Source organism: Adelges cooleyi, unplaced genomic scaffold (assembly GCF_023614345.1).
Source record: "Adelges cooleyi isolate 19-005CV unplaced genomic scaffold, UGA_ACOO_1.1 ACOO_flye_CR_arks_rails_tigmint_CR_PRNA_384, whole genome shotgun sequence".
NCBI lineage: Eukaryota > Metazoa > Arthropoda > Insecta > Hemiptera > Adelgidae > Adelges > Adelges cooleyi.
The window spans coordinates 790,608-817,972 of NW_026096061.1; the positions used below are offsets into that span (position 1 = coordinate 790,608).

Genomic DNA, 27,365 nt, shown 5'->3' on the forward strand with positions numbered 1-27,365 from the left:
TTCAATTAAAACGATCAAAATTATCTATTGTAGATATGTGTGTACATTGTACATATATAGAAAATGTATACAAATGGTAATAATATGTGCATAAAGTAACATTGTTAAACTCAACAATGTGATGCGATAGCGAAAAGTTCCGGTTTTTTTTACCAAAGGTGAAAATTTAATTACAATTTTTCCAATTTTACATACCTAATCGAGTATTATAGTGAATTGAATTACCTTACAATCAATCGACCTAAACCTATTATATTATAATTACCAATATTTTTTACTTTACAGCATTTAATGGGGAGACAAATAAAACATCTCCCATCGTTTACATATACAATTCATAATTCACCAAACCGATTATAAATATATATAATATCTACGTATGAAGTGTACACTACCGACCGAAGAGACTTATTTTTCTTCATAAAATATACACCTACCAAAAAGAGACAATAATATCATGGAATGGCCGGTATAAAATAATTATACATACATTTTTTTTTTTTTTTTTTAATTGCACAAGGCCGCATCGCATCCGATTAAAATTAAATCAACGAGACGCGGATATTTTCTCATTAAACGTTTAATACGCATACATTTAATAAGATTATAATTGGATTGTTTTGGAGCAAAATAATTAAACGGCGTTGCTCTCGACACACGTCTAGTTTGGTTAACGCGATTTCGCACAACATTATAAAAAGCTCATGAAATATATATTTATATATACATGCGATTGTGTCCGCTTTAAAGAGACATAATATTGTATACAAATTAAACACACTACACCGTTGGGGCTTGTTATGCAAGTTTGTTAAATCAAAAGTCTCTCCTCGCTCTACTACACGGTCGTTTGTCAAACGCGCTGTTTATGGATAATCGCATTTGGGGAAGAGGAGACGAGTTGTTGTCGATATATAATAGTTGTGTATATAAAGAGAATATTAAATTAACCGGAAAGCGCATAGAACGAACGCGAACGCCCCCCCCCCCCAATCAGAAACGGAGACAACGCAACAACTTGTGTTTATTTTCTATAATAATATAATAACAAACGCTTTTTTATTATTAATTTTATACTTGAACCGAATTACACTCTCTCTCTCTCGAGTCGGTTTTTTTTTCTTCAAAAATATAATAAAGGATTTTACCTACAAACAAACAAACCAAAAAACAACACAACTATAAAACGAAAACCGTAATACAAATAATGTTTATATTATAGCGGGGGCGGAAAAATATGATTATTTATTTTATAATGATTGTCCGGCGAGGGGAGGGAAAAAAATACAAACGATAGGGGAGGGGCGGCCGGGAAAACGGCGTAGGGTGTGCGGGCACGCGATTGGCGGTGCCGGCCAAGGGCTGCTATTGGTGGTAGACGGCGGCGGCGGTAAGTGAACAATACATTTCCACGCACACTCAGGTGCAGGCGGCCGAACAATGCAATGCCGCCGATGCCTCTTCTCCTTGGCCTCGGTGTAATAATAACGCACACATTGTATTACTATTGTTATACACCCATATACGTTTCGCCTTTATGATGTGTTAACGGTAAGAAATAAAAAACAAAAAAAAAAAAACCACAAGAAACCCATTGTTCCCACCTGCACACGGTCGTGGCGGCACAACACGCCTCCTTCGGCTCCGTTCGCGTGCCGATGGCCGAAAACGAGGGGAGGAGCAACCCCACCTGTGGTTTTCCGCAAAACTATATTGGTTTTACCTACCTGTACAATATTATATACTATGCGCACTTGCACTGTTGTGGTTTTAGCGCTTCACACAAGTACACACTGTGTATTTGAGTACTTGATTGTTTTTGCAAAATCTCAATTGATCAACGCCAAACCGTCGTGTGTAGTTATATTATTTGTTCAGTAATTAGGACTTGAAATTTTCCAATTATTAATTATCGTTTGCAACCATTGTATAAAAAAACACATCGTCGTTGTCAATACAATAACTTTTGGGCTACGCATCGAAGATAAAAAATAATGTATATTAATTAAAAGTTGAAGCCCGTACCTACAATTCTCGGTATGCACAATGAGTGTTCTCGTATATAGATACAATTATTCAAGTATTGATGACACCTTGCAAGATATGTGGACATATTTTTGCAAAATATTAATTTAAATGTTTAACTGCGATGCGTAATTTGGTAGTCAATTTGTTTTCAAGTGGTCCTAACCTCTTTTTTCACGTTGTTATTTTCAAAATCGGATATTATCAGATTGTCTACCGAAATGTAGATTTTTTTGGGTTGCTCCTCGATATGAAATATTGGCGGCCGTCATAGCCACCACCAGTCTACCCGAGGATATTATTATTATTGTGTGGAGCATATGTGCAGGGTCTAAGGTTACACTATAGAACAACACACGACCTAAAGCCATAGTCCGTGTACATATTTTATACACCACCGCTAACCTAAACGTGGAGACGCATGGGAAAAAAACCACTCGCCCTTAACGTTTACGGTCGGGTTTTATTAATCACCGGGGTATACATATATAGCTATATAGCTAGTGGCATATTATATATGTCCCTCGGCGTAGAATTTAACGACAAGGACGCACACATTGTTTAGTTAAAACAAACGGGCACACATAATATAGCATAAAGAAAGAAAGAAACGGGATAAAGTGTTTCTTCGGTATTCGCGACGACTGAGAAAATAATAGGAGACCGATTCCAGATGTGTCCGCCGCAGATGGCTGCACAAGTTATTATATTTCACACATATTTGTCAATACAACAAAGGCAAGATTTAACTATTATACATATTATTATATACACACCACCCTCTGTATACTGAGATTTTTTTTGTGATCTAATGCTGCTCGAACGGTTTGACAACAACCAAGGCGTCACAAACGGCTTCAAATATTAGAAAAATCTAATATAGACGAATTGGCGGGGGTGGGGGAGCCTAGTATAACAATTGATAATCTTTGTTTATGAAGAAATTATTGAATACCATTCTACCCTACAGTTTGATTCTATTTTTTTTCTCCAAAAAATACTTTTACCTTTATGTTTGTAAGAATATGGGCAGCTCCCGACACGGAAAAGACGGTGTTGTGCGAGGTGGAGGATATTATAACAGATAGTGATGTAACTGTTCGCGGGACACCTCAGACAAAAGATTTTTTTCTTAGTTATATGTTTTATTTGACTTAGCAGCAGCCGTGAGTCTCGTACAGGTACAATAGCCGGCCACGACAGCGTAGAAATTGAGACAATACAAGCATTGTACGCGCCCACAATGGCGTCGTCGCGTTGTTATATTTATTACAATTATTATAATAGACAAGTAGGTCGTGGTCAACAAAAAAAAAAAAAAGTCACAAAGTAATAATATGTATTTCTTACGCTTTGAAACATATATACTACATTTGCGGTGTATTATTATTATATTATACACTATAGGTACTAACAAAAAGAATAACCTGCCGGAATAATGATAAATAATAAACGCGCAGAACAAACACACGGTGTTGTTGTTTTGTATTATGATAAATGATTCCTTCTTGTTTTTTTTCTTCTATTATTATTATTATTCTCCTTAGTTATTATTGTTGGGAGTCGCCGCGTAGCACACACACACACAATAGCCGCCATTTTTTTTATTTTCTCCGGATCGTAATGATGATAGAAAAATATTAATAATAATTCACAATGAGAATGATAATGATAATTGAAAATCACCATTGTGACGTGAACACAGTCTCTCGGGTCTCTCTCTCTTGCGTTTGTTTGGCTAACAAATCAACACAGTTCGACAAAAGACTACACCGCCCAATATTGTTCATCCGTGGCTCGGCCAGTGTACATAACAATACATACCTGATACCTCCATCTAATGTTCGTTTAAATTAAAATATATATTATGTACATAAAGAACAATTTACAAGTATAGTGTGTATTTCTACAAGCCTTAAAAAAAAAAAAAAAAAACGTTAACAATATTGAATACGGTAGTTTGTGCGTGCTCGCCACAATTACTTATTTTTTTTTCTTCTTTTCACTCAGACTATATAATAAATAATGTGATATATTGGACCCGAGAAAAACTGAATGAAATTATCCGGCCACCGATTTTGGCAGAGCTCCGGACAAGCGCGTAGGCCGCGTTGTGTGTCTAAATTAAGCTCACTCGGATGTTAAACTCGAATTAATATTAATAACAATGTGCTCGTATGTGATTTGTGCACGTATGGCCGAGACAAATTCGTATATTGTTAACACATTTATTTCGTTATTATCTGCCAACGAGATACATGCCAGCCAGCCCAAGACTAAACTGTATTCTCTTGCTCGCTGTACATCACAAGCACAGCCGGAGAGAGAACTCCTCAAATTGCACCTCGACAAACTTGGGTTTGACCATATTGTGTAACATTGTAACGATGTTGTCTGTATCGATTAAACGTGAGTTGCCATGTCTGTTTACAATGTTAAAGGTATTTTGTAGTCCTAATTACAATTATACCTAACCGTAAAAATATTCCCTTAACAGGCAGTGAGCTTAAATTTTTATTTTTTGTTTTAATGCCAATGTATTTAATATGTTACGTCTTGTTATCTGTATCCTATATATTAATTAAATGTACATCTATATACTTTACCCTTTGCGTGTCAATAAATAATAATGCGTTCTTAATCAAATCAGAGGCCAAAATTTACTCTATTTGTATTATAACTACCACTACAGTTGATTAAGACGTTTGGTAGTTCGATAGTCGGATAACTTAACTGATTTAAACTTGTAAAAAAAAAAAAGCGAATAAATGAGATTTATAAGTCAATTTATGTGCCTTTTGGACCGATATAAACGTTTCGTTCCAGGAACAATATTCTAAAGCTTTTTTTATTGACTCGGTAGTTCAAATACAAATAGTGTAAATTATGGCTGGGTAACGTTTTCGATCCTTGTTCAAAACGTTTTTGTTTAATATTTTAATAACCGTAATGGGCGCAACACTAGAGGGGTGGGGAGAAGGCTAGGGAAGTTCAAATCAAAGGAAATTCCGAGGGAATTTTTTTTAGAGTTTTTAAAACATCTACCTTAGTTCTCTACCCCCACCCCTCTAACTGCTGTTATTATGATGATCTCGGTCGATATGTGAGTGTGGTGTAATGTGTACAATATATCGCCCTAAATCCTGTATCGTTTTTCGTTGTTGTTGTTGTTATAATATTATTATTATTATTATTATTTAATATTTAAACACTGGCGGAAGCCGGAAGCGATGCGGCGTTAGCCGTGTAAGTGAACCGTGAACGATTAAATGTCCATTCGTTTTATACAGAGAGGTACATCCCCGGAGGGTCGCCTTGTTTATATCAATCGCGCAATAACCCGAAACATCAAACATACGTTTATGAATATTTAATGAATGTGCCGGCCACTTTTTGGACGTACTACAACACACAGAGGGCGAATTGAGGGGAATTAGCAGCACAACAGCAGCGTGGAGACTATGGACGGATAGCCGCCCCAACGCTGCCGATACACATACACTTCACCCTTTACACAGTATACACATTATAATATGTATAAAATGTAACAAAACTATATAAGGAGGCGCAAAGGTCGGACGCATAAATCACATTCTCCACGAGCACAACAAGATAACCGAGAGACGGCACGAACCCTTTTTTTGATTAGAGGTTGTTTTTTTACCCCACCCAGGCGTTTGTTCCACAAATGGGTATAGAAAATAATACTTGGTTTTTTTTTTAATATATATATATATTTTGTAACACGTGCGCCAGGGATAATGTTGTTGTACTTAGAGTTTACATTATGATTCGAATACAACGTTGGCTAAATAATCATCTAGACAACACGTTATTCGAGTAAAAGTTATTCGGATAAAATCAAAAAAAAAATATTCGAATAAATTGAAAAAAAATTATTCGATTAAAAAGTTATACGAGAAATTTCAAAATTACCATTCGAATATATTTAAAAAATATTATTTAAATAGTTTGTAAGTACTTTGTTCGAGTAATTTTAAGGTATAAACCAGTAAATATAGTAAGACAATTTTTGGTTCGAATAAATTGTAAGCAAATTATTGGAATAATTTTTTATTCCAATAAGAATTTGCACAACTTTGTTGTTTAAACGTGTATTTACTTAAAAAAAAAAAAAAATTAAAAAAACGCCAAAAAATGTATTTGTACGACATGGAAAATTAATTTGTTTGTCATACCTTGTTGCAGTTTATATTAAATGTGTTAATCGCGTGTCGTGCCGCCCACAAATACAATACGGACCACCCATCAAAGGTCTCCACGACGATTGCACAGAGTTCTTAAGACGGTTCTTTTTACCCGGGTTTCAAAGACGGTAAAAGGGGAAGGGCATTTTTTTTTTTTGTTATTTACTTAGCTACGACGACTGCACCGAAATAATCATAATATTATATAACGAGATATGTACCTAAAGAAAGAGATGAAATCTTTTCAGGAGTTGATTAAAAGTCCGAGCAAAAAAAAAAAAAGGGAAAAAATTATTATTATTATTATTATTGTTATGCAAACAGAACAGTCGAGTAATAACGAATCAAATAATATGTATACATATTTTATATTGTGTATAATTTACCTTTACGGCCGTCGTGGTGGTATTACTGAAAAGAGAACGTGAAAAATATTATAATACTACCGTGTACACGCCGGGGCAGTTTTAAGTAAAAGCCATAATAGTATTATTATTATTTCCGGACGAGGGTATTATAAATTCTTTTTGAAGTGAGTTTTATTAATTTCTCAGTCGGACAGACCGTTTACAGATTGGGCGAAATTCATTTTGCGTTTCATTTTTTCCCCTTTTATATACCAATCACATTATATACACAATATCTCTCTGTACAAAGTAAGTGTACAAAAAGTTATGTTTTTCATACCGTCAATCCTCAGTTCGTTTAACAGTGTTGCTCGACCATTGTGTTGTACACACAATACCATAACCATATACTGCAGAGTCGTTGCCTTTAAGCGTACGACCCACATAATACAGAATGATTCATCAAAGGATGTAAGACATTGGTTTTCTCTTAAAATAATTGCAATTTTGTAGTTTTGCTTTTTGGAGAGACACTAGTTTATGTATTTATATTTAATTGACTTTTTAATTAAGAAAAATTTGCTAGAAATGTAAATAGAGTTCTGGAAAATACTGTAAAAAGTATACATTTAGTGATTTTATAACATTACACAATTGCAATAATTTTCAAGAGAATATCGAGTGTCTTGTCCTTAATCATTCACCCTGTATATAGAATACCTTTAACGCTGTTTACACGGTACATAATAATACAATATAGATTAGATCCTAAAATAAAAAATATTCTAAACAGGTTACAATGTGTCTCGGCGCACTCGACGCTGCCTGTCGGGTTCTTAATTCTTATATTATACACTATATCACACTCGAAAGATATATTTACCTACTTGAGAATTTCGTCGAGATTAGCACGACCGGCACAAACGTAGACATATTATTAAAAATTACACTTTTAAACGTAAATTATCGCAATACTAGACACGGTACACATATAGTACACGAGTAAGAGATGTACATACAAATATAATGATGTGTACATTGTATGCCTAATATAGTTGTGTATAGGTAAAGAGTGAATTTGTCAAACGTTCCAAAGTTTATAAAACTTAAATTTTTAACAATCAAATTTTAAAGTTAAATTTTTATCCTTTGGCACTAGAGTGCAATGCAATACACCATCCTGACAAGTTACAATCTTACCTTGTTGGGTTGCTCTTGTTGGGTGAGAAGCTGCTCCCTGAACAGTTGCAGTTGCAGTATCATTTCGGACAGCTTCCTTTCCTTTTCCACTATGGTGGTGGCGTCGCCTTGCAAGTGCTGCAGGAGTTCCAACCCCGGCGGTCCGGCTGCTGTGTCTTCAGCACCGTGATCTGCCAACGCTGCCGAATCGGTTTTACTGTAACAAACATAGAGACATTTAGAGACTAAAAAAAAAAAATGAATGTAAATTATCTTTAAAAAAAAAAAAGGCTGTCCTGTGTTCGAAGCAGCCGGGAAAGGATAGCAAAGGATTATTTAAACACAACGGAAAGCTCGTTTCGATTACATTAAAAATGACAAACGGGGGACGAGAATCAATGGTGATTTATGTACAAACTAAACCCTAAACAACAAACGGTATACATATATAAAGATCAACCCCTACGATGTCCCTCGACCATAAGATGATGCCATAGGTAGGTATACAGCGCGTATAGCGTTTTATTATTTATTCACAGGACCCTTGGGGGTCGCGGTGCCCCCGCCGTCCACATACATATGCAATTACCCTTTTGATCCTATAACGCACTCTTGCCTACCCCTCAGTACACACATACATATTAACCGAGTGCGGGATGTATATAGGTTTTTTTGAAAAACATCTCCTTCCGCTTCCTGAAAATTTGTCTCTTGTTCTTATTTTACGGTCACGGTATATAATATGTATGTATATTTATCATGTGTGGGAAGTTGATGCCCTCCGTCCGAACGACCCATCCTCTTCTCCAGTCTCCCTCCCTTACCTTTACTGCTTTTATGTTTTACACAATATTGTTTCACTTTGTCGAGCGATGTGCACAACCGCCGCCGCCGCCGCCCTGTCATGAATAAGGCAACGACAACTAAAAAAAAATCGACAGAGAGAGTACCTAAGACAAGTGCACACAAAAGAAGAAGATAAAATACCCACGTGTTGTTGTTCCCCGAGGACGTATTTATACATGATCTACTTTACATAATATATAACGCGTTTACCGAGAGAAAGAAATTCCAAATGACACAAGACGCAATACTGTAGGTACTGTAACGTTAGGGATGATGTAAGACGACAAACTAAACCAAAGTTATCCAAAAGTGTTGGACAGGATTCCAGACAACCTAACCCCGTCAATCGTACAGTTCAAATGATAATTCGACTATTTTGTATCACAGAAGATGGGAATTTTTTTTCTTATCTTCGATATTATACGAAATTTAACGCTTGTATCTGTGGTCACACTGATTTCGTTTTCAGCCAGAGCGCAGAGCCGGCTATTTGTTTAGTCTGTGCCCCCAAACGTCGTTTGATGTGTACTACATTAAAGTCCAAAAATTGTCAACAAAGTGCTCATATTTTTACTAAGACTAGGACTAGAAGATATTATATAATTTATAAGCAGTAAATCTCAGAACTACACCGAGTAAGACTTGTGGTTGTCTGATGTACAAGCAACTGTCCAAATAAGAGACAAAAGTTTATTTTATACACTAGAATTTCTTAAGCCCATAACTTTTAGACAGGTCAATTGCACAAAAAAATAATATATTATACTCGGCTGAAACATAACGGAAGATGAAAATATAATATCGTCTACTTACCCAATGCGCATATTAATCCCGTAATGGTGCCTAAATAATAATATTATAAAGTGTTTGTAAGGATAATAATGCGGTACCTATACCGGATAATAATATACGATAGAAAATTATGTACGGTTTAAGAACTATTTCTTTTGCTTTTTAACATAGTAAGACCGACGGATTTTTTTAATTTATAACTTCCCAAAGTTGTTTAACGACCGCAACACGTTCGGCCGTCTCGATATTATAATAACAATAATTATGCATCAAAGTGTGATTTAGTGGGAACATCGGCTGCAAATACATAATCTATACGGTCTATACATTGCACGCTATTGTTGCATATTATTATTATTATAGTATACTTTTTTGATACTTATTATTATTATTATTATGACCTTGCCGGTCGGGTAAAAAAAAAAATAGGCGGTGTGAATAGGACGTGAGACGCCGACATTGTAGTAGGTATATTCTAAGAATTTGGACTACACAGGTGGTGGTGGCGGTGCATGAATACACAATAATAATTACATTTTATTATATTTCACTATTATTATTATTATTAATGGTCTAGGTACAAAGTAATAATAGAGCTAATTGGCAATAAAAAGAAGATTTGCGCGAAATCGTTATGAATTTTACACGCTAAACGTTTGTGTATTGTTATAAGACGGAAAAAAAAAATAATATATTATTACAATAACAGCCGTCCGACTGGCCGAGATAAGACCGGTTCGATATGGGAAAAAAATAAAATAAATAATTAACCTAACCGTTACTCGTTACTATTATTATTATTATCATCATCATCGTACCTGTGTTATTACCCTTTAGGCGGGGCACGAGCAAGTAAACGCACACAATTTTCGCAAAATCTTAATTTCAAGATTAAAACAAATATTAAAATGTAAAACCAGACAAATGCTAAAAAAAACTTGAAAAATGACAAAAAAACAACGAAAAATGTAAATAAACTTTAAAAATCTCAGGTCAGTGTGACCAAAATGTGAAGAAAAAATAAGTCCTCCCGTTATACAGTGTGGTCACTGGTTAAATAATTGTTATCAAGCTTTTGTAATGCTATCACCACAGAGTAGATAAAACGAAGAAGGGTCACTTTCAGTGTAAGCAAAATAGTGACGACCATATAATAATGTATAGATATAACATTTTAGGAGTGTAGTCTTAAGAAGATGGCCGCCGCGTTTTTGTGCGATAAGCATCTTCCCCGTGACAATTTTTATCAGTGTCCGGGGCCTGATATCACTATCGACCTCCGTTAATCTACTGATTGTTATCAGTAATTCTTATCAGTTCACGTTATTATTTTTAAATGGTGTGTACGATATTTTCGGCACTATAATTATTAAGCTATTTGGTTTTATTTAATCTGTGGTGATGTGTAGTTATAAGTTCGAAGATTTGGTTTTTTCTTGTTTTGATTGTTGAAAAATACTAAAAAAATGTGATTTTTAAATATGTTAAATATTTGGTTTATCAAAAAAAAAAAGGATATGACAAATCTTATCATGTTTTGTTTTGCTAGCGAGTATTTTTGGTCTAAAATCATCGATAACTATTATTGTTTTATTGTTAGAAAATCGGGCGCATAACGTCTTTTTGATACATTGTTATAATATTTTATAAATACACGGGAAATAAATTAGCCATTAACAACCTTGTCGGGGTCTTATCGTCGGGCGAAAGTACAAAAATCATTAAGAAAATAATACAATGTACAACGCTCGGCGGAATATGTAATAAAAATTAATTGAAAAACGGCGAGCGCCGTTTGCGGTCATTTGATTGTCTTATCAGCGAAAATATTACAAGATGTGTGTATATATTATATTGTAATGAAATAATAATTCTCACGGTGGCTCAAGTTGGAGACCTTCGAGTGCTGTTTAACTACACGATGATGATGAGGAGTTTGTTTGTTTACAAAACTTTTTCAATTTTCGCCCATTTTTTCCACAACGTAAACTAAACAAACGGCGTTTTATAGAAGTCCACTCGTCTAATCAGGTAGTAATTCTTCGCTTTGTGACATTGACCTAAACCTTACGCGTATACCTACATATAATATTGTTATATTAATTATGTTATCTCTTATCACTTACATCTTATCAATTATCTTCTGCCTGTTATCTCTTATCAATTATCCCTAAACTTTTATCTCTAATTAAAAGTGAAAGTTTAACGCTCTTCCATTTCACCCTAACTATATATGTGTGTGTGTATATAGTTTTTCAAAACTTATACACTACACTATATTATTCAAGGCGTATCGCCAAGATAAGACGGGCGTTTCTTGTGCAAAAAAAAACCTAGTCGTTTTCTCCGCTCCGCGGATAAACATTGAATCGTGGATTAATCATGTTATCTCTTATCACTTACCTCTTATCAAGTATCTTCTGCCTGTTATCAGTTATCTCTTATCAATTATCTTTTGTCTCTCAACTAAAAGTGTAACGCTTCAATTTTACCCTAATCCCTTCTTACTTCCCTCTATACGGACCCATCCTAAAATGACACTATAGATGTTTGTAAATGGCGTTTTTGATAACTTATACACTACACCGGTGACAACGGTGTAGGTGATATTAGAAAAATATTATTGTTACTACGCTAAAAAGCCGTGGTCGGTTTGACGTCTAAAAATACGTCAAAACGATAAACAGCAGACAAAGCGTACACACAGTGTATTCCTCGTCCTATATGCGCACCGTTGCTGGGGCGTGGGCGGTCCAAGAAGATCAACCCAGAGAGACAATCTTTAGTTCTTAAGAGTGTACATTATATTATATATATTATGAGTACTCGTGTTGTGACTTGTGGTCAATGAAAAAAAAAAAACCAAAACACGGCACGCGAGCAATGCGAGTATTATCATCGTCCGGACGGATATGTTTTATTTAAAAAACAATTTTTTAATTTATTTTCTTTTCTTTGGCTCCCGGCCACTACCGCTCTGGCTGCTGCAGTTTTTACTGTTTTTTTTTTTTTTTTTTTTACAACAGTCACCCATCGGCAACCCGTCCATTAGTCCTTTTCCCCGCCGGCACAGCGGCAATTACAACATTAATTTACGATACGGACAGCAGATCACACGTTGAAATTTATTAAGACAATATTCTCACACCAAACGACAACTGCACCGACGTATACTTACATGAAAATTTGTATTATAATTTGTAGACACAACACACACACGCATAGCTGTGTTTTTTTACAACGGCCGATTTCTGCTAAAGTCTACAATATTGACAGGGATTAAAATATATACAACATCAGACAGTGCATTCGTAGATATTAAAACAGTAGATTTTCAGATAAAGATTAAAATATTGGTTTAAACTCGATATGCAGCAGGGCCAAATTATAGAGCTGCGAATGTCGTACACACTGTTTACAATGATAACGTAAACTGATAAGAACGACTGATAACAAGTAGTTAAATAACGGCGGCGATAACTGATAACATTACAGTGATAACGTAAACTGATAAGAAATAATGATAACGAGTGATAAATATGAGATTATTGAAGTCTGTTTACATTTTTCAATTATTTTAGAGTGCACTATCTGGTTTTATATATTTAATCTGCAATATTTTAGTTTAATAGGACGTCGTGGCGGTACTTCCCTTTAAATGAAGTATAAGTATATTACAAGTACACGCATACACAATGGTTGATGAGAGGACGCCATGCCTTCTATTTATTAAGGACTCGGGCAGGTTAAACTGTAATGTGTAATACAAATTAATAGTTCAGCGCATTTATCTACAACGCAAATGATGAATGCAAAAATACATTCTTTTTTCAAAAGATTTGAAAAAACCGCATATGCGGTTCGCTGGGAAATCTTATCTCTGAATTGGCTTTCAAAATTATTTTTATCTGTTGGTTAAACGCGTTTTTACCATTGAAAATCATCGACGATAGATCCTCTGTTAAATACACAGTTAGGTTTGTCTTATGACCTACACAAACACAAACGGTTTAAAGTTCAAGCGCAGTACACATTGTTATTAATATATATTATTATTACAACAATGTAGCCTCGTTGTTTCAATAACGAAAATTAAAACGTTTTTAGATAAAATAAATGTATAAGTAAAATTAATATTAATACCTTCTCAGCTTGGGCACCAAAGCTAGAAGTTAAAGTTTAAAGAAAACAAACATTAACATTAACTCCACATGCATTACATAACTGTTGCGAATCGTATACCTTACCAGACATAGTTATATTATCAAAAGACTATAAATAGCGGATCATTATATTGTTTTGAAACGGTGAAAATATGATAATCATATTGTATATATATAATGCATTGATAAGACTTAGAAAAAATAAAAAAAACATTCATCAAACAATACTGCTGTATATAAAAATACATGTTTTGCCAAATAAGCCGTCGAACAAAACGTTGTTAAATTGTGCATTTTATTTCTACCGTTAATAAATAATTAATAAAAAATATTACGTTCTAATCGGTCAAAGAAATAATTTAAATTAAAAAAAAATAATAATAATAAAATTGATTATTAATCGCTTTAACATTTAAGTACACTTTTTAATCTCCTTCGACGAACTTCGACTGTATGGTTGAACTTGGTCTGTTCAAGTTCAAAAAACTGTTTATCTAAATATTAATGGTTGTATTTCATTGTTGTGCACAAAGCTTGTTCTTATATTTGCAAATAACAATTACAATATACATTTAAAAAAAAATTAAAAAATACTTTACCAAGTGTACATAAAAAAAATGGGTTTAATATTTTTCCAACAATATAAAAATGGACAAAATAGTTTTCCATGAACACATATAGTGCAACGGACTACTAGACTATATGGATTATTAGTGTTATTACGATTTGATTTATTTTCGCAAACTTACCCAAAAAAATGGATCAATTAATCAAAACACTGTTATTTTATACTGTTTTTTAAAAATTGTATTCACATATTATACACAAAAAACACACGACTGTCGTGGTGCTCGGCCTGAACCTGCAGCAATGTCTACCGCGCACCTTCTCTTCGAGGTGTGTTGTATTCGTCGATAGTATAGGTATTTTTTATTTAATTTTTTTTTTTTTACCAAACTCAAAAAAATAATTATCGACAGAGATAAAAAAAACACACACACACACACACACATTTTACAATGCCAAATTAAAACCATGCGCGGCAAAGTCACGCCGTCAACGCGAGGATTAGCGTGCGTGTGTGTATAATATTATGTAAATAATACCTGGATAGCTCTATTAGCTCCGCCCATATATATATATATATATATATGTACACGTTATAGTACTGTTGTAAATTTTAATTCGAACCTGTCATCCCACCTCACGTGTTCTCTAGCTAAACCGAGTGCAATACAGAAACAATATATGTACTTACGTATAGTATTGGTTAGGTGTAGATAGGTGACAGAACACTCGTGTCCCAATTTTAAACACACACACACACACACCAATGTTAGCGATGTTAATCGCTTTACATTTGGCCGTTTAATAATATGTATTTTACAAAGAAACTTACCTGGCGAAAAAAAAATTTCAATATAATTATATTTTAGCGGTAAAATAACACACACACCTAACCAAACCTAACCTAAGCAAACCTAACCAAACCTAACCTAACCAAACCTAACCAAACCTAACCAAACCTAACCTAACCAAGAAACTTACCTGGCGAAAAAAAAATGTCAATATCAATATATGCTAGCGTTAAAATAACATACACACCAAACCTAAACTAACCTAACCTAACGTTAATATTATAGCCAGTGGTTGTGTAAGCTTGCAATATATTAATAATAATAATAATAATTCATTATATAATCAACCTTACCGCTGTCGATTGACCCATAGCTCGACCTAACCCCATTGTTGTTTTGAAACGAAAATAAATCAGTATGTTATTAGAATATTTCAATAAAAAAAGTCCATAAAATAACAAAAACAAAAAAATAAGATAAGTATATTTTTTATTATTGTACCTCTACTATTATTATCATTATTTGTTGGAATAAAACATAAATTAAAGTCGTTTGATCTCGACTACTGTCCGACATTAGGTTGGCTCAACTGTTTATTTATTTATTTAGTTTATTCCAATTATATTTTTTAAAAAAAAAACGTCTAAATATAACAATTATTCGTAAAAAAAAATCCTGTCTTGTCGAGTGACAATCACCGCTGCTATGAGTGGTGTTATGGAATATTGTGTGTGACTACTTAATGTACCCTATTGTTTTCCCAACACATTCCATTAATCTGTTGTAATTAAACGGCGCAAACCCGAGAATTCAGTAAAACCTATGTGTACCCAAGTATAATCGTAAGTAAACATATCAGTCTCGGTTGTTGTAAAATTATTTATAGACAATGTTCAAGTGCCAACGAACAACAGCGGTTTAACAATCGATTATTAGCCCGTCTGAAGCGGTTAGATAAAAAAAAAAATCCAACGTCGGTTTCCTCATGTTTTTCGAGTACTCAGACATGCCGAATAGATGATTGAACACACACACTCACACACAACTATGACAAATAATAATAAAATATTACAAAGGATAAACCGTGCGAATACAACCAACGCAATCGCGAATAATATGTGCACGTTGTAATTATTGTTATTGAAATATATATTAAAATATAGAACGCTTATTGTACCCTGCTGCTGCTGCTGAGGACCTAACCTGACAAGTATTACACATGAAGAAATAAAATATTCCCAAATGATGTGTAGTGGATTTTTAAAGTTACAGCCCTCATAAATATTATATTCTGACAATGGTTTTGGCCGTGTATAATAATAGTTTAAAAACCCGTAACTAAGGCAGCTGTGACGGTGAAATGCGGATTAACCACATAAAGAACGGAACATAATTCTTAACATCATCTTAACGCTTAACTCGGTATGGTATCTTTAAACAGGTACATGCATTTTATGTACAAACTCTCCAAGACCAACTTTTAAAAGGTACACTATTATTTGAATTATTTTTGATATTTTAAAATTTACCCCTTGCCAAGTTAAGTGTTAGTAGATTGAGATTTTTTGATAAATTATCTACAACCCCCTCTACCCCCCACCCCTTAATGAATATAGGGGTAAATCTTTTATTATTTGTACCTGTTGTTCGTCTTTGAGGGCGAGTTGGGACTGAGCTGTTCGTCCCGGATGTGCATTTTGGACGACAGTTTCTTCAGCACGTCGTCCATCGTCCGCTTGGCGGCCGGCCCGGCCAGCGACATGACGTTGTTGTTGTTATTGTTATTGTTGTTGTTGTGATTGTGCATGAACGTGTTGTTGTTCAAGTGCATCTGCAGGTGGGCGGCGGCCAGTTTTTCGGCCACGGCGTCGTCGCTGTTCCGCAGCCGCTGCTCGATGTCGAAGTACGGCGAACCGCCGGCCGACTGTCCGCCGTCCAACATGTGAAACGGCGGCGGCGGCCCGTGCTGCTGGCCGGCGGCCATCAACGCCCGTTCGTACGCGGCCGCCGCCACGGCGGCCGTCTCGTAGAACGCGTTGTGGTTGAGCGTCAGGAACGACGCTAGGTGCGATTGGGCCTGTTGCGGCTGTTGTTGTTGGTGGGACGACGGCGACGAACCGGCCTGTTGCCGGCCGCCGTACGGGTACGGCGATGTACCGTCCCCGGCGGCGGCGCACGGGCTTTCGGTGCGCTGCCGCTTTTTGGACTGCGACCTGGACGGCGACGAGGCGGCCGCGTACCGGCCGCTGCTGTTGTCGCTGCAGTCGGACGACGGCGGCGACGACGTGCCGCTGCTGCGGCCGCCGGCCGGTTGGACGGCCGACGGCGGCGGACTGCCGGCGGCGGCGGCCACCACCGGACTGCCACAGTTTCTGTCCACAGCTGCGTCCATGCCGCCGCAATAGACGTCCGGGTAGAAATCCGTCGTCTTACCCGTTTCGCCACTGGCGTTCTCAAGCAACTTGGACGGCGGCGATTTGCGTTTCGATGACATTACACTGCGAAAAAGCACACAAGTCCACGGATTAGATAAGAGACTGATAAGAAGCTGATAAGAGAGCTGAGACTGTATACAACTGTATTATGCACAATTGTGTACCGTTCCGATAAAACGTTATCCAAATAATCATCTAGATAACACCACATTATTCGAACAGAAAGTTATTCGAAGAACTTCAAAAAACGGTCATTCGAATAGTTTTAATTTTAACTATTCGAATAGAAAGTTATTCGAAAAACTTCAAAAATAGTTATTCGAATAATTACAAATTTAATTACTCGAATAATTTTTAAAAACATTATTTCCTACAAATCTAATATATTCTACCGGGTGATCGGTCAACGATGGACCAGTCAATAACTTAGAAGATATTAGACTTTTTTTTTTATAATTTTATAGCTATTATTTTAGTTGAGACAAATTAAATATATTTTTGAAAACCGTAAGAACTTAAGAATTTTAAACGGTAACGTATATATTAATTTATTAACTTTTTAAATTGAGAAAAATGTTTGACTGGTCGATAACCAGTTTTGGATAATTGGTCTTCAAGTTATTCAATTTTATAGATAAAAACATCTCTACTCTCCATCCTTCCTCCGTTCCTACATTTTAAACAATTATCCAAAACTAGTTATCGACCAGTCAAAATATTCAGTAAATTATTCTTAATTAAAAATGTCTAATATCTGGGACAATGATAGATATCATATAATTACAATGGCTATAGGACATACTTTTGGGACATGATAGTCCTCGAAGGAATTATACCCGGGAAAAAAAGAAGAGGAAGACCTAGAGCAAATTTTACATCACAGACAAATATGTGGATATTAAAAGGGAAATAGAAGACAGGGATGAATGGCGAGGAGAGTTGTAGGAAGAAGGTGAAGAAATACAGGAATGCAATTCGACAAATTGTAAACAAATGATTCGAATAAGAATTTGCACAACTCTGCGACAGTATGAGTGTATTTTAAACTTGTAAACCTATTTCCAACGTTAGTACTTTGCCACTATTCTAATATGCGTTTTTGTCATGTTCACGTTATATAATCTCGGCGCGGTTATTGCGTTAATAATTGTTATTTAATTTTTTTTTTTGCTCCAAGTCGTTATTTTGTATTATCATCACCACAATAGCCGAACGAACGTCGTATCGTGCCAAATAGAATAGCTATTATTATTATTATTATTATTATTATTCATCGATGGCCCCGTCATTTATGTAACAGCTTGTTGGGGATTGCGCAAAAGTCAGATTAAAAATCGCCTCCTCCTCCTCCTCCTAATCCTCTAGTCCTTATGGTAATATTTATTTAAACGTGTTAGACAGAAGTAACCGACAATATAATAATGTACACAACATTGTAAAAACCGAATAAAAAGATTAGTTTGCGCTAAATTAATACCAAAAAAATCCACACTCTTAGGTAACGCGGGCTAAAAAACCATTTACATGCATGTAAGTCTGTGAATATGATAGTAATATGTAAGCAGCTAGTGTGCAATATTATAGTATGTGTATTATTATTATTATTATTTTTAAAGCGGTACAATTTTTTTTTCACAGAGGTTATCGGCGGAACCGACTGAAACACAAACTATAATATTATATACATATATTGTAGATAGATAACGAGCTCTCTAACAAAACACCAATTGCGAGGCGCGGAGATGTGATAAACGCAGACATGCATAAAACACACACACACACACTCAAAGCAACGCCACTACTATTTAATCTATATCTATTCATATTGTTATTATTTTTTTTTTCTCTCCATTGACGATTATATTTTTAATAAAAAAAAAAAAAAATTAATTAAAAAATCCTATAAGACCACCGCCGTTATAGAAAACGCTGGCGATGACCCTCACACACACACACACACACACCTTATAATATGTGTGTGTGTGTGTGTACTATCTACTATATTATAGTTCTCCGGCAGTCACAGTCCATCGTGTTAATATCATCATATAACATACGGTCGGGTGTTCTGCGAAAAACATTGTTGAAATCGCCAATTAAACTACTGGCATTGTTCCTATAGTGAATTAAACACACTATGTGTGTATGTGACAATGATTCACACTTGTCACTTGTCACATCACACACGGGCCCGTATGAAACTTGATTTTGTAAAAAGGAGATGCCAAGACAGGCGTGGAGGGTTAGGTGTGAATATAGACTGAGATAAAGAAAGATAACTGAGAAATCAGCAGATTGGAGGATTTGAAGGAAAAGGAAGGACACCGAGACTGTGGATTTAAACGGTTGATGTACAAGTCCGTATTACAAGATATCAATATAAATATAAAGGGAACAGGGGAAGAAGGGTAGTCCATTTATGAAAATTGTTTTCTTCAATACATGCCGTTAATTTGTTATATGTCAATAGATAGTTTAAATAAATACATTTTTTTAGTAGAATAGCACTTGATGTGATTTTTTTTTTTTTGTTCTTAGGTAAGAGGCAGAGGAATTCACGAACTTTGTTTTTGCTTTACTCTAAAATGTTCATACATGGACTACTGCCCTTCTTCTCGTGCGCCCTTTATATATATATATATCTGCTATAATATGATATTATGCAATAGCTCTTGGCCGGAAACCGTGCCGATTACTTCCGAATCGACTGGACTTGAGACGGTGAAGTTTCTGCAGACAACAACAACAGCACACACACACACACACGGTTAAGCGGGAAATGGATTCGATTTCCCATTCGGTCGCCTTAAGACATCATGTTATATTAAAACACAGATTGGCGTTTTCTATAGGTCCACGACCACCGGCTTAATGTAAAATTCCCCTCTTCCCGCCACTCCCTCCACAGGTCCCTGACGGGAACGCGGGGTTTTTTTTTTATGATTTTCTTAAAAAAAAATGTTTTTAAAAAACTGGGATAAATCGTTCGTCGCCATTGTTGTGATAATAAATATGTTTATATAAATACTTTGTGTCGGGGATGGTCTGCCGGACATAGGCACGCGCACGCATAAACAATTATTGTGAGTCCACGTGTGGTTTAATAATAGTAAAGAGTATTAACACACATTTTTCCGTGTGTTATTTTTTTGGTAGACACACAAAGTGGAGAAACCGAACGAGGTAACGAAGAGCTACAAAAAAATCAGAGGAACAGAATGATGTACCATTTTAAAGGACATATTATTATTTTGTATTGCATTGTTAAACACAGTGTGTTATTGATCACGACGAAAGAGCACATCTCTTTAGTGTGGAAGGACTCCGAATTTTGCTGCAGCACGTCATTGTTGTTGTTTCGGACGAACAAATAAAAAAATAATTTTTTGGTGGATTACAAGGAGGTAAACGATTTTTCGCCTTATATATTGTATAATTCTCTATTGCCTACAATGCGCTATTTAATCACTTAAAAAACGCGGTAGGTTTTTTTGGTAAATTTATAAAAAATAATAAAAATATAGAAAAAAATGTTTTTAATAAAAACCAAAAGCGTATTAATTATGTTTTAACGTCATCGACCGCGTGACGGATTTTCTTTTTCATTGCTTACAACACAAGCAGACAAACGACCGCAGACGCCGCCACCTTGTATCACTTCTCAAGTTTTGGCACGGACGATGGCCCAAGGAACACACATTCGAATTTCTTTTCTTGACTCTGTTTTTTTTTTTTGTTGTCCATTACCATAAATTTGTTTTTAAACCCGTTCTACAAACGACGTCCCGGTAAAAAAAAAATAAAAAACAATTTAATAACTTTCCTAAAACGGTATTATAGGTGTATTATCTGAGCAGAGTTGTGCAAATTCTTATTCGGATAATTATTTCACAATTTATTCGAACCAAATCGATTCCAATCATTTTCCTTCAATTTATTCGAATTTATAATTTCTTTATTCGAATAATTAAATTTGAAATTATTCGAATAACTTTTACTCGAACAATGTACCTTTCAAAAATAATTATTCGAATAACTTTTACTCGAACAATGTGTTATCTAGATCTAAATTCTAAATTCTAGATCTAATCTAGATCCTAACGTTTTATTCGAACGGTGCACACAACTCTGCCACCGAACCTCTTCAGTGATATGATGATTGTGTACCCCCTTTTTATTAAGAAGTTGGGTAAAGGCGTTTTTTTTTTTGGCCAAAATCATTACTAATTCGGTAATTAGGACTACTCCTTTATTATTATTTTTTTTTTTCAATGTTAATTTATTTTTCGGGCTATCACAGCATCTGACACAACCCTATTCGTATTCGTACCCTTCACACTTTAGAGGGGTAAAACATTGCCTTCTTACCGACTTACCCGCGTCCCGTTGCTCGACGAATCCGACACTTTGAGTGGTTATATATGTGTTGTACACACACATAGATTGTATCACGTTTTAAATTAAATTATAATAATAAAAACAATTAACACGGGTCATACATCACACGCCGTTTGCTGCCACATGTGTGTGTTGTTACGCACATCGTCGAAAAAAGCCTACAATGACATTGTCCTCCTCCCCCCACCCACCACCACCGCCTTCTTCCCCTTACACTGTTCAAAACTCTGAGCTGATAACGTCGGCAATCGATTATAATATACAGAGACATCGAATTACGCAAGCCGCCGCGATGACTTACGAGATTTTGTAACTTAAACGAAGCCAACTGGTTTTTTTTTTAAATATTTTTTTTTTTTTGTGTGAATACTTGTCTTTATCTCTCTCTATCTCTGTCACACACACACGCACACACACACACACACACTGTAAACGTCACTGGTCACCGAGAGACTGTACTCGTGTACATATTGTTTCATTAGGTCCACATCATACGGTCGCATATTGCCTATATATCTTTATAAATTATAACTGAACCCCCCCCCCCATCATTTGTCCCAACCGTTTTGAAAATATTTTTCACCAATAGTCGATAATTTGGAAAATATTGTGGAGACCCGACATAGAGAGGTGGAGAAAAACTAAAGTAATCTACGAGTCGCTATTATTTGACATTATCAATATTTATATTTGGTCTGTCTTGTGTACCTATTGGACAAGCAGAGTTGTGCAAATTCTCATTCGAATAATCATTTAAATCGAAATTTATTCGAATAATTAAATCTGAATTCATTCGAATAATCGTGTTTGGAATTATCCGAAAATAAAAAGTTATTCGAATAACTTCCACTCGAATAATGTACCTTTTATATAATACAATATCTGTATATATATATATATATATATTTTTTTTTTCCCTGTAACAATAATTTAGCCTATCCTCCTGTGTTACAACGCCGTTTTGCCGGTTGTTATTTTTACACGTCCGGAGCTCTTTACACGAGCGGGTTACCCTTTTTCTTTTTGTCGATGACAAATGATCTGGTAAACGGTCGAGTGTGTGTATGTGTTTTTTTTTCTACCCCCTTGTAAGTGTACACACCGCTCGGCTTAGCCACCCTCGTCGGTGCATCAATCGGCCAGAAAAGACTTCTTCCGTTTCGTTGCCGCCCTATCGCCCACGCACATACAAAATATAGACACACTATATTTTCTATTATTATTATATACACCGAGCTTATGTCCCCCCCCCCCAAAAAACCGCGCAAAGTAAAGAATGCCGGCCACGATCCATTATTCATCATCGTCAATAAAAAAAAAAAAAAAAATACTCTCGACATTACTTCAAAAAGTGCTCGAGCTACCCACCCCCGTATATTAAGAGAGGTTTTCTTTTTGATTCCACAAAAAGAAAAGCTCACCAAACGATAAACTATCGGCAGCAATAGCCACGCTACACGCGAAAAGCCAATCGAAAAACATGTATGTACACTTACAATATGAGATAGGAGAACACCGAACAGGATTTCTCTCACCGGCATGCACTACAATTATGACACTGTTTTGCTGTTGCTGCCAATGTATATTTAAAAAAAAGAGCTATTAGTAAGTTAAAATTAAACACCAAGATGAGAATATATTTTTTTGTAGAGATCAAAATATGTTAACAACACAGTTTATTGTATTATAACCCAACTCTGAATACCATATGCGAGCATTGTGTCGCTCAGTTGGTATTAACAATACCATATCCATTGGACATTAATGTACCCTCTCGGAGGAGGACACAATCAAAAGAACCGTTTTTTTTTTTTTTGTTATCTCCACGTCCCAAACTTGATCACAAAGCAATAAAACGGATGGCAACAGATTAAACAGCGGCTTAATTATTATTAAATTAAACAGTGTTACATGTAAGTACGGTTATCGTTTTTTATATTGTATGGACGACTGTGACCCATTCCGGCCGACACCACAATACTGTGTGCGGGTCAACTGTATATTATAATAATATTATTATTGCTATATTATAATCACACTAGGCCGATATCGGATCGATATTGTGTCGAGATTTCGATAATAATAATTTACCAGTAATCAAACAACAGCTGATACACACCACACACACTCGACGACAATCCAATACACACTAATTTACAGCTGCTGTGGAATATTTTTTTGAAGATCACAACAAAGTGTAGGTGACATAATATGAAATACGTATAAATGGCGCAGTCGGGTAGGATCCGATTTCCAATACTTTAAACATTGGGCCGGGGCTCTGCTATTGACATAATATTTCTAACGGTACGCGGTATACTTTGGTCAATGATAATTCTGCTGGTCTAAAAATAACAACGGCTGTTGTTATCGCAGTTAAAAAAAAAAAATGTGTTTTTTTTCGCCTCCCCCCTCCCCTCCCCTCGAGATGACAAACCGGATAACCCGGCGGCAGACGCGACCGTGAGAGATAACGCAGTGCCAGCGATAACGACCTAGTGCAGTGCGCCTCGGTCGACAAGACCAAACGACCCGCGACGACCGCGTGTAGGCCCATAACCTTTTCCCCGGTTCCTGCGAGCAAATGGACCGCCCGCCGCCGCCGCACACCCATCCAAAACGATGACATGTTCTATCTATTTTTGGATACAATTAAATATCCCCCCCAAAAAAAAAAAACAAAAAGGTCCAAGTGTTTGCGAATATTGATGGATTTTTAATCGAATCGAGTAGTAGTGTTCAATTCGGATAATTAATTGAATAACTCTATTCTTTTTTTTTCTTCATAATTTGATTATTCGCGAATAATAATTGTCGAATTATTTGTGTGAATAAATAACACAAATATCGAATAGTCGTTATAATATTATTTTGATATAGTAGTTATTATATTTTGTTGTTTATTTTGTTATCTGTCCAACGATTGCAAACGGACGAGCCTGTGTTGACTTTAGAAGGTGTAATATTTTGATTCATTATTTGTATTGAAACACACATGGTTTTCTATACTTGTTTACCTAATGAGGTAGCAAATATTTTTAAAGCCTTCTAGAGGAGGTTTTTTTTTTTTATACAAGTCTAGACCTATGTACTTTAAAATATGCCATACTAATTATTCCAACGGAACCATTAGATATATGTATATATATATATATATATTTGACCATTGGAGTATATATTTGGATAGAATTTCGGTGGTTAATTATCCAGTACCAAACCTTAACCTACCGTTTGGGCTACTAGTGAATGCGAAAAATAATTAGTGCAACGACAGAGATGGCGTTTACTGAATAATAATAATAATTTGAAATCGTACATAGTTACTGTAGTCCAAAACAGTAATAATAGTTGTATCACTAATACAACATATTATTATTATTGTACATATTTTATAGGCAACGGAATTGGGCAAAAAGGCGAAGGCGGAAACGCCGAGGCGCCCGTGCGACAATGATCGACATACTTTAAAATTAAAAAAAAAAACACTAATAATTTATCATAAAAAAAAATATATATATATATAACAAAACGTGTGTAGGAAGAACAAAACACAAATATGTGGCGAAAAATATAATAATAATTTCACAGAGTCTGATGATAACGATACACACACACACACACACCGATGGGTATTTGAATGGACCATTGTTTAAGAGCGCGTTATCGTCGTCGTGTCGCCAACTAGAGTTTCATAATTATATATAATATGTATTATTATTATTATTAAAAAAAACTAAAGTGGGTAGAGCGACGCAGATTATTAATGGTGGCCGACATGGACAATTATTGTTATTATTATTATTATTATGGAACAATCACAAATGCGATTTTCACACGATTTTTTTTAATATTAACAAGGCAAAAAAAAAAAAACAATAATTAACAACCAACTCGGGTATATATTACTATTGTAAAAGATACCATAAGAGTTATGGAATACCCACTGAGAAAGTGTCCACAGACCATCTACCAGATCATCTACGGTGATGATACCTTGAAATTAGGAAGACAGTCGATAACATGTTATTGATATTGACTTAAAAAGTAGAACATATTCTTTAAAATATGTAAAAAAAAATATGCATTTCGCATAAATATATTGTCTTAAATTTAAAATATATGCAAAAACAAAATGTTTAGATAAATTACAGGCAGTACAACTGATGTTTAAAGGTCATTATAGATATGATATAATTTAATAAAATAATTTTGTTTTCTTTTATTTGCCAAAAAAGTATTTAAAAAATGTTCATACTGTTACTTGAACAAACTATGTTTTGTTCCATGGGCAATTTTTCAATATTATATTTATTGCGAATCGACAAGACATTTGACATTTCTTAACTTTTGACACACGGTTGTACACAGTAAACAAGCACGAGTAAATTAAGTCGAGAAAGAGGTGATCACTCGGTTCTGCTACAACTTTTACACACACTTCCGGTCCGAGTTAACGGGGGAAACATATATATATATATATATGTGTGTGTGAAATTAATCGCTCATAGCATTGCATTGTGCGTGAAGCCGTGAGGTTTTGAGATAAAAATAGTGTATAATAAGTATAGTGTATACGAAAAAATGCGTTTGGAAAAAAAAACGGCGGTTTAGTCACGGTTTATACATATTTTTTTATTTTTCTTATGTACACTCCTCCGCTTCTCGTTTTATGACGGATCTACGCGGTACTCTAATGTGTGTGCATTCGCACAGCAACTTTATATAGAACAAAGGCTTTTTTGTTTCTGAGAAAATGCACACTCGGCGGCGGCGGCGGCGGTGGCTAAGTACAATATATATTATAATATTTATAAGACGGTGGGTCGGTGGGTCGGTGGGAGACTGAGAGCGAGAGAGAGATGACACATCTGGTGAACATTTCTTCGGAAGAGACGAGAAACGGGCACCCGTAAAATAATAGTTATTATTATCGCGTTTTTATGTTATTGTTATGGACAACATACCATCTTATAATATACTACTACACTGCACATGCACCCGGTCACTCCCCCGCACAGGTCCCAACGGTTTCACTGTACATGAATTGTATATTTTTGGATACAATTGAACATCCACAAAAAAAAAAAAAAAGGTCCAAGTGTGCGCGAATACCGATGGATTTAATCGAATCCAATAGCAGTGTAGTGTTTTCGATTCGGATAATGAATTGAATAATTTTTCTATTTTTCATAATTTGTGAATTTGTGCGCACAAATCTCGAATAATAGTCGTTATAATATTATTTCATATAGTCGTTATATTTTGTTGTTTATTTTGTTATTTGTTCAACGATTAAAATGGACGAGCCTGTGTTGACCTTAGAAGGTGCAATTTTGATTTGTTATTTGTACTGAAACACACGTTGTGCTATATAGTGTTGTCGATAAAACGAGTTTACCTACACGGATTTGTGTACACGGTTGTTGTTGTTGTTGTTGTTATCTAGACAATTAATTAATTGTATATTTTTAGTGCGTTTAATAGCCATTGTCAGGCGATATGCGACGTCAACCCCACTGTGCTCGATCGTCGCCGCTGCCTCTTTTACGACCAATAAAACGGCGTTAATAAGACGGCGGCGGCGGCGACATTACCGGTGTTTGTTTAAATTGAA

General features: G+C 35.3%; 1 protein-coding gene and 1 long non-coding RNA gene across 2 annotated transcripts in view; both read right to left on the reverse strand.

The window, feature by feature from the left end:
* The window catches only part of LOC126841507 (transcription factor Sox-6), a 32,386-nt gene extending 15,303 nt beyond the window's left edge, over positions 1-17,083 (reverse strand). Inside the window, exons 1-2 of the mRNA XM_050578050.1 lie at positions 16,559-17,083; positions 7,781-7,976 (exon numbers count right to left, since the gene is read on the reverse strand). Coding sequence (XP_050434007.1) covers positions 7,781-7,976; positions 16,559-16,902 — 540 coding nt within the window. The 5' untranslated portion in view covers positions 16,903-17,083. The remainder of the gene's footprint in view (positions 1-7,780; positions 7,977-16,558) is intronic.
* Positions 17,084-17,277: 194 nt separating this feature from the next.
* LOC126841513 (uncharacterized) overlaps positions 17,278-27,365 on the reverse strand; it is a 116,436-nt gene continuing 106,348 nt past the window's right edge. Inside the window, exon 4 of the long non-coding RNA XR_007686181.1 lies at positions 17,278-17,416. This is a non-coding gene — a long non-coding RNA (uncharacterized LOC126841513). The remainder of the gene's footprint in view (positions 17,417-27,365) is intronic.